Below are 16,193 nucleotides of genomic sequence, written 5' to 3' on the forward strand. Positions count from 1 at the left end.
GTTTTGTTGCTCGGGGTCTCCGTTTTTGGAAGCTTGTGCTCTCCCTCTCAAGAGTATTAAAGCTTTGCTACAGAAGGATCCTGTTTGTGTGCCGCGTCGTTCTTGCTGGCGAGACGGTTGGCGCGGGACATATTGGATTTTTTTTTGCAATGGTTCTTACAATCACTCTGGGAGGTGAACCCAGGCCGTTTGGGTCTCCAATTACTGGTCCCAAGAAGTTATGATGGGCTCTTTGGATGGATGCTGTCCCCACCCAACTGCCCCCAAATAATACCATTTCACCAATATTCAGAGAATACCATTTTCCAAGCCATTCATAGCCCTTCCATGGAATAGAGTTCTTTATTCTATTTTTTTTTTAAGGTATACAATTTATCTTCACACACAACTTTGTTTTGAAAGTGATAAAGGAAAACTACTAAAAAGATGGAGACCTTTTTATCCCCAGCCTCATTAGAAACAGTGTTTGTGCCAGAGGCATCAAAAGACAGAACCAGCGCACGGAACTCATATTCTACTCCTGTCATAAATCCACCCTGCTAGGAGCTGAGCAATAAGGAATGAAGCACATGGACGAGTCAAGGCGTCATCCGGCAATGTTAACCGAGAGGAGTCTGACCGTTGTGAGTGAACTCAGCATACACAAGCTGTTTTTGAAGCAAAGCCTTCAACATCCTCCTCTCCCCCAAACCACGCTCCCAGAGCAAAGCCTGGCGATTACCTTCAGCGAGTGGGTCAAGGGTGTGTATCATGAGCTGGAAGATGCTGTTCCTCATGAGACTGTTGTGGAGGGAGGCAGAGCTTCCACCTCGCTGGAGGCGTGGCTTCGACTGAACAGAGAAACCAAAGATGCTGTTAGCTTTCAGAAGTGAATGTCAAGTGCGTCCGTCACAGAGAGGAGTTCTCATTTCGTCTATGGTCACTCCTTTCTGTTACACGGTCACACACAGTTAAACCAAAGAATTTCAAAGAATGCTCAGACATTCCAAGGAAACAGCTTTTCGATGAAACGAATCAATTTTGTCCAGCCCCCACATCACCCCTTTTAAAAAAAAGTTAAAAAGTTAGTACAAGGCAGGCAATGTTTGGCATGCTTCACATCGTTCACTCATCCCATTCTCAGCATGAGCCTCATGAGATCGATATTGTTAGGCCAACGTTACGTAGACCGTGAGGTCTCTGAGGAGGGGAATGAGGTCCTGGGTCACAAAGGGTTGGATAGAGACGTGGATTCCTGGGTTGCTTTTCTTAAAGACTCTTTATAGCCTAACAGATAGTCTTTAAATTTTTGGATCGTGTGTCCTGTCAGTGAGATCTTTGTTTCTCTGTATCTATGTCAATGGACTCCTCGACACCCATATCATCTTCCATGTTTTCTGTGGTTCCTATATCTACACTTGGATGCAGAAAGTTCGGTGGTCCATGTTACATGAGAACCTAAAAGACAGAGTTTGCACGTGTGACTCCAACCCAGAGCCTTCCTGGCTTCCAGGATGCCTCCCTGGCACAGAGTCCTGTGAGCTCTGTTATTTTGCTCTAATAACTGGATCTGAGATACGAGGTTACCAAGTAAACTTCAGGAGGTTACCAACGAGCTCTTAGTTCTGCCTTCACAAGCAGACAGTCTTCAATCAAACAGAAGCCTCCTGAGGCTTCTTCATTTGCACAGCTATTTAATCCTGCCTAGAAATGACTTCCTTCTCTGTGGTTGACTTTGTGGTACTGGGCACAGGGGAAGATTCTCAGAGGCAGTCACGCCTTGTCAACAGTCTTAGGGTGGAGGGCTGCTATAAGAATATTTTGTTTTTTGTTTTGTTTATTATTATTATTATTATTATTATTATTATTATTATTTTGAGGCAGGGTCTCACTGTGTAGTTCTGGAGGTCCTGGAATTCCCTATGTAGCCCCAGGCTGGCCTTGAACTCACAGAGATCTGCTTGCTTCTTCCTCCTGAGTACTGGGATTAAAGGTGTGCACCACCGTGGCTGACTTAATGTTACTTTTTTATTTATTATTATTGAACTTGATCTAAAATCTTAACAAGGAAATTTTTCTGTGGTCTGGTAAAATTAAAACCTATCCTCTAATTTTATTCTAGTTAAAAATTAAAATGGAAACTTTTCCACTAAGTCTTCCAAACTTCTCTATCACATATTTCCCATAAGAGATTCCATAATTAAACACATTTGGACAGGCTGATATTTTCTAGAACAACTCTTGAGAACCTCAGCCATCAACCCACTGTAACACAAAAGGATTATGCTAATTTGGACCACTTTGGCTGTATTTCCACGTTATTGACCATATGTCTTTTACTCCAGAAAATTATTATTAAGGGTCATGGTTCAAAAATTTGGTGGCAAACCTAAAACTGGTTGCAGTATTGAAGTATGGGCAGTCTCAGCATGTAATACAAGGAGAAATCAACAGTGATTTTGTTATAATTGATGTTCTGTTAAAGCTGTATTCCCAACCCTGCAAAGTTTGGAGATGAATGAAGGAGAATATTTGTGTTTCAGTGACGAAAAACATTCTGAGCTCTTCAAAGGCAGCCTGGAGTTTGAGCTGTACCTTGGCCTTGAGTTTAGAGTATCCTCTGGGGGCTCAGTGAATGTCATGTCTTTGCTCTGAGTGTTAATGGGGGGAAGTATTTACAGGGTCATAAGTATTTTCATGGCCATCCCTTTCAACCTTAAAAGCCTGCAACAGTTTAAAATGCAGCATAGCATTTAGTTACAGAGGATACAGATCAGCAAAGTTCAAAACGTTCTAGGGGCAGAGGTAGCAGGCTTAAAGCCAACGGAAATGCAGTCACTGTTTGCGCAACACAAAAACTCACAAGGTTATTCCTTGCCAGGCAGCACAATATGAAATGTCATGTGTTAATTAGAAAGCAACTGAAAATGTGGTCCTTGCTAATGATTTGTCCTTATAATCCTGGGTACTGTGGTTGTTACTGTGGAAAACCACAAGAACTCTGTTGTGAGTTATCTTCTTTACACTTGAATTATGTCTATGCTTTGAAGACATTAAGCATTCTTTCAGGCAGTGTTGGATATACTGAATATCTACATCACATGCAGTATTTTTTTTTTTTCAAGCAGGAGGTTGCATGCAGACACACAAAGCAAGCAGTTCTCAAGTACTGGATTCCATACTGTGCCCATGTATCAGCCAACATCCCTTGGAATGTAATTTAGACACTTCTTACCCCTTCAACATGTATAAAAGTTCATGTCCAATGGAAGTAAGAATTCAAAAATTTGAGACGTAATCAGAAGTAGTTAGTGAGTAATGCCAGAGATACTTTGTCATTAATTGTAGGACAGAAATACCCACCCCCCCTCCAGTGTATCAAATCACAAGTATTCCAAGGGAGAGGAAGATGTGCAAGCTTAGAGCTCCCTCCCACCTCTGCTACACATTCTTCACTGGCACAGGAACAGGCAGGGCTACTGCTCCCTACCGGTAAAGTTGGCTCATCCTTGTCCCCAGCTGTAGGTGACTGCATAAAAGAAAAAAGGAAAAGACAAAAGACAAAGAAATAAATAGCAAATTCCACACAGGCTTTACACGTAATCACAACCACCAATACAGAGATGGCTGTTTCTACTCCCCGTATGAGTTAAGTCAAAATAGGCGCACACGATATCTATCTCTAGTCGATATTAATGGTTTATTTAGACATGTGACTCATTCCCTTGAGAAGTCAAACTTGAATGCCCAACTATGAGGTCCAATAATAAAAAGCAACGAAATCAATTATGGCCCATTCATGTAGTGGAATACTATGTCATCACTAAAATAGATGAGATGAATTCATACATACTGAAATGGAAAATATATTAAGTGCAAAAACATCTTTAAAATCACATTTATTACTCCATTTCTTCAAAGTAATAGTGTATGTAAAGGAGAAGAGTCTGCAAGAATTAGTGTTGTGAACGGTTATTGCTGGGTGACAGGATTACAGGGCTATTGTGACTTTCCATGTTTTGGAGGGAGTTTATATCCATTGCCTCACATATGGTGAATGAACTAATACCTGAAGAGATTAAGCTGCTGGATTAAAGACCAGGATTATCACCCAACGTGGCTGCTCAAGACTGAACTGGGGACTTCTGGAAGAATAGCCAGTGCTCTTAACAGCTGAGTCATCTTTCTAGGCTAATCCATTTTTTCCAGCCCTATGTGTGCTATTATTTTTTTTAGGACATATAAGTTTGGTACTTAATAAGGCTGATTTGACTATTTTAGACCTTTAGTCAAATATTTAATCATCTTTAATTTTGTTGAGATGCCTTTTTGGACCCTGGAAACATGTATGTAATGTATGTTCCCGTCTGTTTCCAAACATTAGATCCACGTAGAACTTGTGTGTGTCAGACACAGACAGACAGATACATTCTGGGTTGGTGATAATTTCCCAGCACAGCCTTTGGGCATCACTAAACTTGCTAAGGCATCTTCTTTGGGGATTAACACTGAGTGGCTTCTTGAAAAATATCACAGGAAAATATCTCTGATGTCCTAGTTTTCAAGGACAAGCTTGGAAACGGAAGTGGACCAGAAGTTGTCTTTTGATTTCTCTCTCTGCTCCGAGAGGCACCCTGGGAGCCCATTTTTCTAAGGTAGGTTCTTTGTTCTTCCATATCAGACAGCTCAACAAATGGATCCACATTTTACAGATTAACTCTCCGGGGAAATTTCCCAGTGCAGCCAGCTTAGCCTTTGGACATAGATTGAGATCCGCTGTCACAGCACACCTTTACAGTTAGCACATTTATACCTTGTGGCTAAATGGGAAGCAACTAACTATGAGTTGGACTGATATCCTAGTGCTAACACAGAACATGAGAGAATAGAGTGAGGAGGGGGAAAAAGGGTGGGCTTCAGAAGAGGAAAAACCCTCAGCTGAGATTCTAAAGTTTTAAAAATGTATGTAAGAAAATTATTTGAAGAAGAAAAAAATTCAAAACTATACTTCTGAATCTGAATAAAAGGAAAAAAAAACTGTACCCCAGTGACTTTTTATTTCTCTCTTATAGGCTAGAAGGATCATAAAGTAAGCAAGCTGAAGGAACAGGCTTAACACACAGATTCTGCAAAGAACAAACAGAGAAAGGTCTGCAGCCTTCCCAAGATGTGCTACTGGTTGATATCAACAGAAGTTGACATCATTAGGGTTTGTTTTTTTCTTTCAGGTGTGATTTGCAGACATGGATATGCATCAGGTTACAACATGTAAACGTAGGTGACATACCAATGGCCAGTGAGCCTGTCTGGACTGACCCGCTACTTTGATGTAGTCTGTTGAGAGGTGTGCCATGTGATCAAGACTACCTTTCACCCTGAGTGATTTCTAGAGCTCACCTTGATGAGGGTCAAGATTCCGACAGTGAGTTCCTGATTCAGTTTAGAGTTCAGTGGTAGAGGGGCTTTAATTGGGTTGACTTTGGTGTCACAGAGTTATTTTCAGAGTCATGATTGCCTGAGAAATTCATTGTATTCGATGTTAAAGAAGATTAGTAAGACTCCAATCTTGGTGTTCTTATTGGGCCTTTAAAAAAAAAAATCTAAACTTTTATTACAGTCCGTTATCTCTTGATAGTATATCAATACTATCTTGAAAGCCCCACTTCAGTTCCAAGGCTGCGCCACTTACAGGAGAGTTCTGTTTAGCCAGTCTCCAGAACTCACAAGAATTCTCCAGATTACTAAAGATGCTCTCTAAAGGACATACTGAAGGGTCCTAGGTTGAGGCCCTGGTGATCAAAGAAGATCCCTCTCTCGTATAGTAAGCGACAGGACTCAACCAGGCCAGGGTCAGATAGAATTCTGCAACTCAATTTTTTTTTTATTCAATATAAATGGGCCTCGCCATCATTACTCCATATTAGCCATGTGGTGACTGCATTGAGCATGAGCAGCTGGAATTCTGCAGTATCTGGTATCTTTCTTAGAGAGAAATGTTACTTGCACATGGTAATTTTGTTAGCTACTTATATTTAGTTTGAAAGTTCTCTGCCCCCAGATAATAAAACATCTAACTGTTTGGAAGAATTTTAGATAGAAATCCCCCCTCGAGGCTTTAAATGATCTCTTTTTGCATTTGACCTGGGAAGTCTCCGGCTGGGAAATGACTTCACTGGATGACACACGCGGTTTTGATGCAACTTTGTACACAGCTTTACTGCTCCTTGATCTTTTCCTAGCATGTGAAAATGAGGCAAATATTGTGTAGTCCAGCTGCTTTGGACCACATAGTGAGACATGCCTGTGGTTCACTCTGGCTTGAAATTACCTGCAAATTATACAACCAAGTGAGTCACCATGAAGGCTTCAGATGCCAACAGACAAGTCTGGAAAAATGAGAGGTGGTTTTCCCAGTCAGTGGCTGGGCACAGGACAGCGGTACACAGAAGCTGTCTGAATGCTTCAGCAACAATCATTAACTTCTATTTCCAAAACCTTCTACCATGCCCTGTGAAATATACTGAAGACCAGGCAGCACTGTAAATAAAGGATGTATAGACAAACTTAAAGATTTTTTTCTCCTTTTTTCTTTTAATCATAAATGTGACCCAAGCCAGATAGTCTAGTAATTTAAATGCAAATCTTATATTTAACTGGAATCAATTTTAACATCCCAGGATTGAGTGAGAGGAGACTTGACTGAATGACATTCATTAAAAATGGTATATCCTTTTTCTGCCAATGTACTTTTCTGCAGTAAAAACACATTTAAATTATCTTTCTCAGATAAAGGTGAATAAACCTCAAAGCCTATTGGGAAAATAAGGTAACAGGTACAAAAACTCAAATGTAAAATTTGGAGGGAAAGAATCTGTACCCCTCTAGACAGAAGACCATCTTTTAATCCCTCTTATTATGAGGTGCCAACATATTCCTCAGAGGGGAAGTTAAACAATTGCTTAGTGAGAGAAAGAATAGATGAACATCCAGATGACTTTGGACTGTGTACTCAGGTCACAATCTCTGTTAATCCTTCAGGGAAGTAAGAAAAAAAAAAAGCGTGCCTGAGGCTGGTAGCCCAGAATGATGGACTATCCCTGTCATAGTTCTGCTTTACAGAGACATCAGATGGGAGAAAGGCTCGAAATGACCCAAGTAGGAAATGTTACCAAAGAATCTCAGGGTCCAGAAGCAAAGCCTTTCAATCATTTGTCTGGATAGATCATCTCCATCATCATGAAATATTTGGGGCAATAGAAAGAGATCTGAAAACAGCGGAAAGAAATACTGAATAGAGTGAGTAGAAGATAAATTGATTGGAGAAAGTTAAAGAGCATTTTTATAAAAAAGATCACTGGTCAATAGAAGAAATTATGTCAGCTGAGGAGTATCACATGGAATTCAAGGCCAGTGTTGGCCATTGTGTTTTTGCCTCTTCTAGCTATATGGCCTTGAGGAGGTGACCTAATTGTTCTGTTCTTTAGCTTCTCCATCTGTGAAATGGGGATAAGAATACAGTGCTGTTGTGAAAGTACTGTGACAAGACAAGGGATAACAGCTTCAAGAAGTTAAGGCCATGAATCAGACTTGGAAGTAGGGTGGCTTCTATGGGATGAGGGTAGAGGGCAGTGACTTAAGTACTAATCTAGGCAGGGCCACTTAGGCATGTCCTAGTTTGGCATCTGTGGAAGGAGATGATACAACTGATTCTATTTCCTTGACCTGGCCCCTGAACTCATCTCTGTACCTTCTAGAGGTCACAGCATGGGCAAGGTGAGGTCAGTAGCTCATATCTCCTGTACCCAAGGCTCTCAGGAGGTGGAAGACTGAGAGAAGATAGAATGCAGGTCTGAACCCACAGAATCTCAAAATCTGAGTGTTCTATGACACTTTCCCTTGGAGGATGCTGCTCACACGAGTGGGAAAGGGAGTATGGGATCACAAAGCTGAGAGCCCAGCCCAAGTTCAGACTCTAATAGAGCATCTTCCTTCTCTGGCTGAGTTCTGCATTAGAGGTTCCTACATGCAAGAAGCCAGTCCACATATAAGATGATCTGTGTCTAATACAGGCAAACATGGAGTGCTTAATCACCAGGATTTGGCTAATGGGGGAAGTAAAGTCCCTTCACAACTTGGAAAGAAGCTTACCATGTAAGAGGGCAGATTCTTATGCTAGAAGGTGAGAAGAGGCATAGCTTGGACTCTCTACTAAGGTCATTAGAAAATGTAATTTGGGAATGATCAGTAAGTAAGGCTGGCACCAGAGTAATATCAGACCTGGACTATTACTGATGAACTTATATACTTGTGTATGATCAATGTTACAAACCATTGATCATACATGATTATCAGAAGCATTCTGAACGATTATGAATATTGATTCTTGAACATCTACACTTATAACTACCTGTTATCTATCTATCTATCTATCTATCTATCTATCTATCTATCTATCTATCTATCATCTTTCTATTGTACATCATTATCTGTCACCTGTTACTAACAACTATTAAGCAAGCACATGTCATAGCTCACATGTAAAGATATGAAGACAACTTGTGATAATCTGCTTCTTAACTTCAACACTGGGACTGAAGTCAAGCCATCAACATTGGTGTAAGCATCTTTACCTGATAAACCATCTGGCTGGCTCTCTTTCTTGAAAGATAGAAATAAATAGAAGCCATCTTAATATTTCTTCTTGCTTACCAAATAGTCATCTCATATACTCCACTGGCACATCCGCACCAACCTTTAAATAGGACTTCTTTAAATACCTCTCACGGAACTGACAAGCTATATCGGGTACATCTGTACCCAGCTCCTCCACAGAGCCTCCCAAATAGCAGAAGTTGTAATATCTTTATGGGTAGAAGTCACCTCTGTGCTTTCCATGGTCCCTGACAGTTGCAAGGTAAACTGCAACCAGGTGGCATGCGTGAGTGAACCACTCAGGTGGGACAAGGGCTGTGTGCTTCTGTGTCAGTAAGTGAAGCTCCCCAGATGCCTGTGACACTGGCTAAATTAATAGTCATGCTGATTATTTAGGTCCACTTCTTCAATGACTACTTAATCTTTCTTATTAAGTAGGTACATGGAAGACAGTAATCTGTGTTTTACAAATGGAGACTGAGAGGAGGGAAGGGCCTCAGGCTGTTTCTGTGCTCAGGATATGTAGCACCAATGCCAAGTCATTTAATTTAGGAAATTAACAGTCCACCTAACCACTGCTATCTCTTGCTTTCTTCTGCAAAATCCAGATGCTGCTCATTTACTTTACTGTATTGTTTGAGCAATTCTCATAATTGCTAATGAACAATTTTGTTAGGCCAAGCAAACATAGTCTGTTAGTGTTGGTCTGGTATAAAACATGAACATTGGCCTTGACTGGTTAGGAACCCAAAACACATCCCCCCCTACACTGTCTCCACTGCTTTACACTGTCCCTTTGTAGTGGTGATGGTAAAAGACAAGGCCTCACTCATGCTTCATAAGTCCTCTACCACTGAGCTGGACCCCTGCCTTCTCTTTTAGGACAAAGGATGTGGTGTGTGTGTGTGTGTGTGTGTGTGTGTGTGTGTGTGTGTGTTTGTGTGTGTGGTGTGATATGTTTGTGCACAGGTGTGTACAGATGTTGCATACATGTGGCTGTATGATGACAAGTTCACACAATATGTCTTCTGCTATCACTTCTGATCTCAGTTTTTGTGTCAGGATCTCTCAGTGACTGGCTGGCCAGTGAGCTTCAGGGTTCTTTCTGTTTCCACGTCCCCAGTGCTGGTGTGCAGGCTGCCATATTCCTGTCTCACATGGGTGCTGGGGATCCAAACCCAGGTCTCCATGCTTTTGTAGCAAGCACTTTACTGAGCCATTTGCCCAGCTCTTATTCCTGTCTTAAATCCATTAAATACTAATGCTGGACAAAAGATATGTTATGCAAATCAGGCATCCTTCAGTGAAAACAGTGGAAAGCCCAGTATATGCCAAATATATAGGAAATACCTTACTGAATCATTAAGATCATGGGTGTTAAAATCACTTCTATCTCCTATACTACATAAAGATCCTGAGACTGATAGGGGCTGGGTGGGTTTGTCCAAGGTCCCATGGCAGTAAGCGCGTGGCCAAGCTGTGATCTAAGCTCAGTTAGCTCTGGAGCATTCTCCAGTACTGGAAAACAAGGAAGTGGAATTTTCTTTACAATAACCTGTGGAGAGAAAGCAGCAACCAAGAGAGCTCCAAACGCCACGAAAATATTAAGAACCGTTTATGAACTTGGACTTCTAATGAAAGCCAGATGATGTCAAGCAATTGTTGGGAATTTATGATGACAGATTTTATTTGTATTCATTATGTACACATTTGTTTTGTTGGGAATTGTGAGCAAGTGCTTGAGAGTAGAGAAAGTATAGAAATTAATTTTCTGGTCATTTGTCTCTTCCAGAATTGTAATTTAGACTCATTCACAACTGTCACAGTGTTTTAAAATGTAATTTCTGTCTCTGGAGGGTCATAGAGGTACATTTTATGACCTTCACAATGTAACAGGTGCAAACGCGGTTCTTCATACATCAACTTGACTTGTGTCAGAACTCAGTAACTCAGCAACAGGTAGGAACTGAGGCTGTCTGGTGGCCTCACTCACCCTGTGGCCAGGAGCAGATCCTGTTTATTTAGAAGGACATGGGTGTCGAATCTTCAATTAATTTCTGATACTCTGGTAAGTATTCTGCCTCTCTACACAAGCTCAGAAAATTAAACAGTCAGCTTTAACGTTGGAAGCATTGATGGAGATTCTGCATAGAGAGATGTGAATAGAGACAGCTATTCATTCATTTAAGCCTATCTGGTAATACTTACTTCACTCTTAATATTATGCCAGGCTGTTTTCTAGGGTTTAGGAATTTAGCTGTGACCAAAACTGACAAGAGTCTCTGTCCTCATGGACCTCACACTTTAGTATATGTGATTATAAAATTAAAGAGAAAGAGCCAGTAGTAGTTACATCACTTAAAATTAAGTTATATTTACAGATACCTAGAATCTAACTATCATGTCTGTGATTGTACTTTGTGACTGATCTTTTTTTTTTTTTTTTTTGGGGTATGGATCTAAACAGGTGTTTATCAAATGACAATAAACAAATGGCCGAGGAAGATTTTTTAAAGTATTAATCCTATTTAGACATTGGAAAATGCAAATTTGAACTNCTTTGAGGTTTCATCTTCACCAAATAAAAGTAACTCATATCAAAGAAACAAATGACAAGAGATATTGACCTGAATGTCAGAAATAGGAACATTCACTATTGGTAGTAGTGCCCACTAGCATAACTACTATGGAAATCTATGCAGAAGTTCCTCAAAAAGCTGAAAGTCTACCACAAGAACCAACTATACCATGCTTTTACATATACCCAAAGGAGCCTGTATCTTTCTGTAGAGATACTCGCACATCAGTGTTTATCGCTGTTCTATTTACTATATCCATANATTGGAAACATCATAGATGTCTATCAATCACTGAATGGGTAACAAAAATTTAGTGCATTTATTTAAACAATAGAATATTATTTAGCTGTTAAAAATGATATTATGAATTTTTTTAGGTAAGTGGATAGAGCCAAAAACATCCATCATGAATGAGGGAACTGAGAAACAGAAAAATAACATACATTTTCTCTCATTTCTTGATTTTAGCTTTAAGCCTTCAGATATGTATTCCACTTGTAATACCCATAGACATCAGGGNTATACTAAGGTGAAATTGTGAGGGGAGAGTCTTCAAAGGAAGTAAAATAAAACAGGATTTAAGGGGAAATTTTCTAGAAATAATAAAAAGTTTTAGCAAAGTGGCAGGATACAAAATCAACATACAAAATCAATAGTCTTTTACACACCTATAATAGCAAACAGTGAGTGTCAGAGTAAAGCCCACCAAGTTGGTGTTTGTCTAGATTAGTGCTAAGCTTTATATATCTCATTAGGCATGGAAACCTTCGTTTCCTAAGATCTTACGTTCTGTTCCTTCCTTCAGCGTGTCAATGATCTTTTTCTCATTTTCACTACAAAGTTGTGACTGATCTTTAATCCTGGATTTAACATGCCTTCTCATGTGGAGAGGTGTTGGTAAAGACAACTGAGATATGATGAACAGGATTGTAAACTCAATGTACAGCAAAATTTAGGGATCAAGAGGAAGCAGGTACCTAAGGGACTGATAAAAGTGAAACTGATACAATTTCGAGTGTCGCTTAGTTTTTTGTATCAGTGCTAGCAAAGTTCCTTGCTAATATATTTTTTGAAGGCCTTTATAGATTTAAGTGTGAAAGTCCGAGTCTGCAGGGAAAGCGGCCTCACGAAGTGATTGTATGCTATAGCAAGCTTCTCCTAAGTCTCTCCAGTGTGAAAGCATAGCCTTAGGGATGCGATGGGTGCATCCTTCACACATCAGACTTTCCATCATAGAGATGCTGCTTGTGCCGGGTCCACCGGATTCCTGCAGCACCCTGACACAATTTCCACAAGTGTAGACAAATAGAGACACCTTGGATTTAGTTTAGGATTTCCCAGGAATCAAATAAATACAATGCAGCCCAATTTGAAGACTCAATAATACCAGTGTTAGAATAAATACATATTGGAGAAATGCATAAATATCAAGTCTTGGCATGGCATCGTGAAGACTGGCTGAATCTGGAATCACTCAGGAGACACACCTTCATGTCTAGAGGGTGCTTATAGAGAGGTTTAACTAAGAAGGGAAGATCTACCCTGGATGTGGGTGACGCCATACCATGGCTGGGGTCCCAGATTGGAGAAGAGGAAAGCACGGGAGCGTCAGCTCTCGCCTCACTCTGCTTCCTGATGGGTAGACACAAAGTGACTGGCTGCTTCATGCTTTTACTCCTGAGCTTCTCCCACTACAATGGACTGTATCTCCAAACAGTGAGCCCCCCAAAAACATTCCTCCCTAAAACTGCTTTTTTGTCAGGCATTTGGTCACAGCAATGATAAGTAACTAATACAAACATAAGTCCTAATTGCATAGCGTGCAATTTTATATGCTTTACTGGAATCGTAGGTTCTCTTGAGCAAGGTCATCTTAAATCTTACACATCTTTATTATACTCCATATTTTGTCTACTGTGGTGCTAACACCACTTAGTGAACAGTGTTCTTTTTGTTGCTCGTCACAAGGGGTGGGACCAGAACTTTAAAAAAAAAAAAAAAAAAAAAAGGATGATGCTTAAATAGGTAGAAAAACTATGAGGAAAAAGAAGTTTGAGATATTTGGATCTGGTACTTAGGTGTAGGTCATAGCCATCAGATATTATTTGAATAGTATACAATGGCATCCTTAAACAAGTCTCTGGTTTGATCAATTTCAAACAAGTTTTTGCATAAACATGAATGATCTGATATTTATGCTAAGAAAGCAATTTCTGGGCCATATGATAAGAGCCTTTTTAGTATTAAAAGGATCATGACACTACTTTCTATAGAAGCTAGCTGTCCCATCTTACACTCTCCCCAGCAATGATCAGGGGTTTCTCCATTCTGGGCCGCACTGTGTATTACCATGATTTTTTTTTTAATTTTAGACATTCAAATTAGTGCAGTGATGGCTATTCGTGCTGTTCCCGTGGCTTTCTTAAATGGTTCTGATGATGGTCGTCTCTCCATGGCCTCACTTGTCAACTGTAGATCTCTTCAGTGCATTCCGGGCACTCCTTGCTTTGTTTCTAATGGGTTAGTTACGTCTTTTAGGGTTATTATATGTATACTCCAAATAAATTTGGTCAGACATCTGATTTTAAAAATACATCTCCTGTTTTATAATTTGTCCCATTAGGCTCTAAATATTAAGGTTTTTCTTGTGTCAGAAGTTTTTAATCTTGGTGATAACAGGTTTTCCTTTAATGCCAGATCGTGGGATTCTTAGGCAGTCTTGGTTTTTTTTTTTTTTTTTTTTTTTTTTTGTGGTGATGGATGCTCACTTGTTTTTATGCGTGTTTAATTTTGTGTTTGTGTAAGTGCAGGCACACGTGTGTCATGGTGTGTGTATGTGTGTGTGTGTAGGTCAGAAGGCAACTCCTGGGAGTTGGTTCTCCCTTGCCACCTTGTGGGATCTTTGGTCCTTGGGCTTGTGTCTAAGCACTTCTAGAGAAGAGGGGTGAGTGTGGTTAACGAATGTACCCTCAGATTATATGATAGTATGGGTGGTTCTGGAACTAGAAAAGCAGAAAGTCTAACTTGAAACTATCTGTTTCCTTCCCCTGACTTCCCTGCCTTGCTTGATTTGAGTGCTGAGAACTGAGTCTCAGGCCTCCTACATGCTGGGTAAGCACAAGGGGACATATTCTTAATGTCCTGACCCCCTAGGTACATCACTCTCTTTGCGTTCCCCAAGTAGACATAAACCACACTCTGAATCTATCTTCCTGGCAGGACAGTAAAATGTATTTAGAAATCAGAACCCCCAGATCTTCATAGGAATATTTGAAGAAGTCTAGAGCTTTAGTCATTGGCTTTGCTTGAACAAAAATGTACAGGGTTTGAAAAATAAATTTTAGTATTTTCAATGTCACAAATCCTTCTAATCTTATAAAATGAGATTTATCTAATCTTATAAAGCATAAAAGGAAAGCCAGAGAGAAAGCTGGGGTTTGACACTAAGATAGCACATCATATTTGCTGAAAACGTTACAAGTTTAGTCTTAAAAAAAAAAAAAAATCTGGTTCCAGGCAGTGGCTTTGGTCTTCCAGGGCCTGTCTTATCTGTTATCTGTCAATAGAACAGCGGAAATTGTGTGCAATTGAAAACAGATGTAGCCTGGCAGTAACAGAAATGGAAAGCTGTGCTCTGGAAAGCCTTACTGCATTGCTGTCACAAGCAGCCAAGAACTGACCAGTATTACATCAGAAGCATCTTTGCGGCCAAAGATTCAGAACTATTTCAGTTCTGGAATTAAAAGTCCATTGCAAGGTTGGAGGAAAATGACGTAAAATCTCCTAATGATGGTTGGTCTTAAGCCTTGGCTCACCTGTGGCAGCTCTTCAAGGTGCTTTCAAGAGCTTGGAGGAGCATCGTTCACATGCAGGTGCTTAGACAGCATCACACGTGCTGAGAATAATCATAAGGCTGTGTCTATCAGCATTAAACATCCACCGTTTAGTCAATGGCAGCGGTGCTGAATGTCTTTGGACAGGACTCCAATAAGCAGTGGAGAATGTACCAGCACTGTGGGGCTGATTAAAGAGATCCAGTCCCCAAACAAAGGCTGTACTTGGGCTGACATTTTGCTTGATTATGTGCCTTTGTTCGGTTTTAAAGTTTTTTATAATGAGAAATGCCAATCCAAGGAAAATTGCAGAATAGTCATGTTTTTTGCCACTTATACAAAATCACATTTTACTTGTTTTGTGAATATAGGTATATTTTTTCCTGAATAATTGAAAGCAAACTATAGACATAATAATATCTTTAGCCCAGAATGTTTTACAGATTGATTTGAGGAATATGCAAACATGCTCCTGTGTGGTCAGTCACTGTGTGTATACATGTATATGTGTGTGTGTGTATGTGTACTTGGTAATGGGGGGCATATTGCACTAACAGGTGAACACCTTCTAATGGTGGTTCTGTTTGTTTCTTGCCAACACCGTCAATTTTGTTTGTTTTCTACTTCTGTCCCAAGTGTAGTTATGCAAAACAACCAGTGACACCACTTGCTCAGGCTTCTTCCTTTTCTATATTTTTAAATACTTTCTCATAAAACAAAACAAAACAAAATACTTTCTTATAAGAACAGAGAGTCAAACACCACTTAATTCACTACAAATTTTGCTGTGACATAAGTAGCCTGTTTCACAAGGGTTTGACATTACATTTGTTTATTGCCTGCGTATACGCATGGGCCTGTACTTGCCATAGTGTATGCGTGTAGCCCAGAGGTAAAAACTTGTAGGAAGTTGGTTCTTTCCTTCCAGCCTGTGGGTCTTGGAGCTCAGACTTGGGACATCAGGGTTGGCAGCAAGTGCCTTTACCCATCAAGCCATCTGGTGGTCTGACATAAGGAAGTTTTCCCGATCACTGTTTGGTGTTTTGTCATCTGGACATGACTACTCACAAGTTTGTAAGTATACACATTATATACGGCCATGATATATATATATATATATATATATATATATATATATATATATATATAT

General features: G+C 40.0%; 1 protein-coding gene across 8 annotated transcripts in view; it reads right to left on the reverse strand.

Annotated features, from left to right (window-relative positions):
• Positions 1-16,193, reverse strand: part of Slc24a2 (solute carrier family 24 member 2) — a 351,643-nt gene that overhangs the window by 201,332 nt on the left and 134,118 nt on the right. For 4 of the 8 annotated variants that reach the window (XM_029539915.1, XM_021200589.2, XM_021200588.2 and 1 more), the window contains 2 exons: positions 3,470-3,508; positions 722-830 (listed from right to left, as the gene is read on the reverse strand). In XM_029539915.1, coding sequence (XP_029395775.1) covers positions 722-830; positions 3,470-3,508 — 148 coding nt within the window. Of the gene's footprint in view, positions 1-721; positions 831-3,415; positions 3,509-16,193 lie in introns of all 8 variants that reach the window. The other 4 variants (XM_029539914.1, XM_029539912.1, XM_029539910.1 and 1 more) reach the window with 1 other exon arrangement.

Source organism: Mus pahari, chromosome 6, assembly GCF_900095145.1.
Source record: "Mus pahari chromosome 6, PAHARI_EIJ_v1.1, whole genome shotgun sequence".
In the NCBI taxonomy this organism is placed as follows: Eukaryota; Metazoa; Chordata; class Mammalia; order Rodentia; family Muridae; genus Mus; species Mus pahari.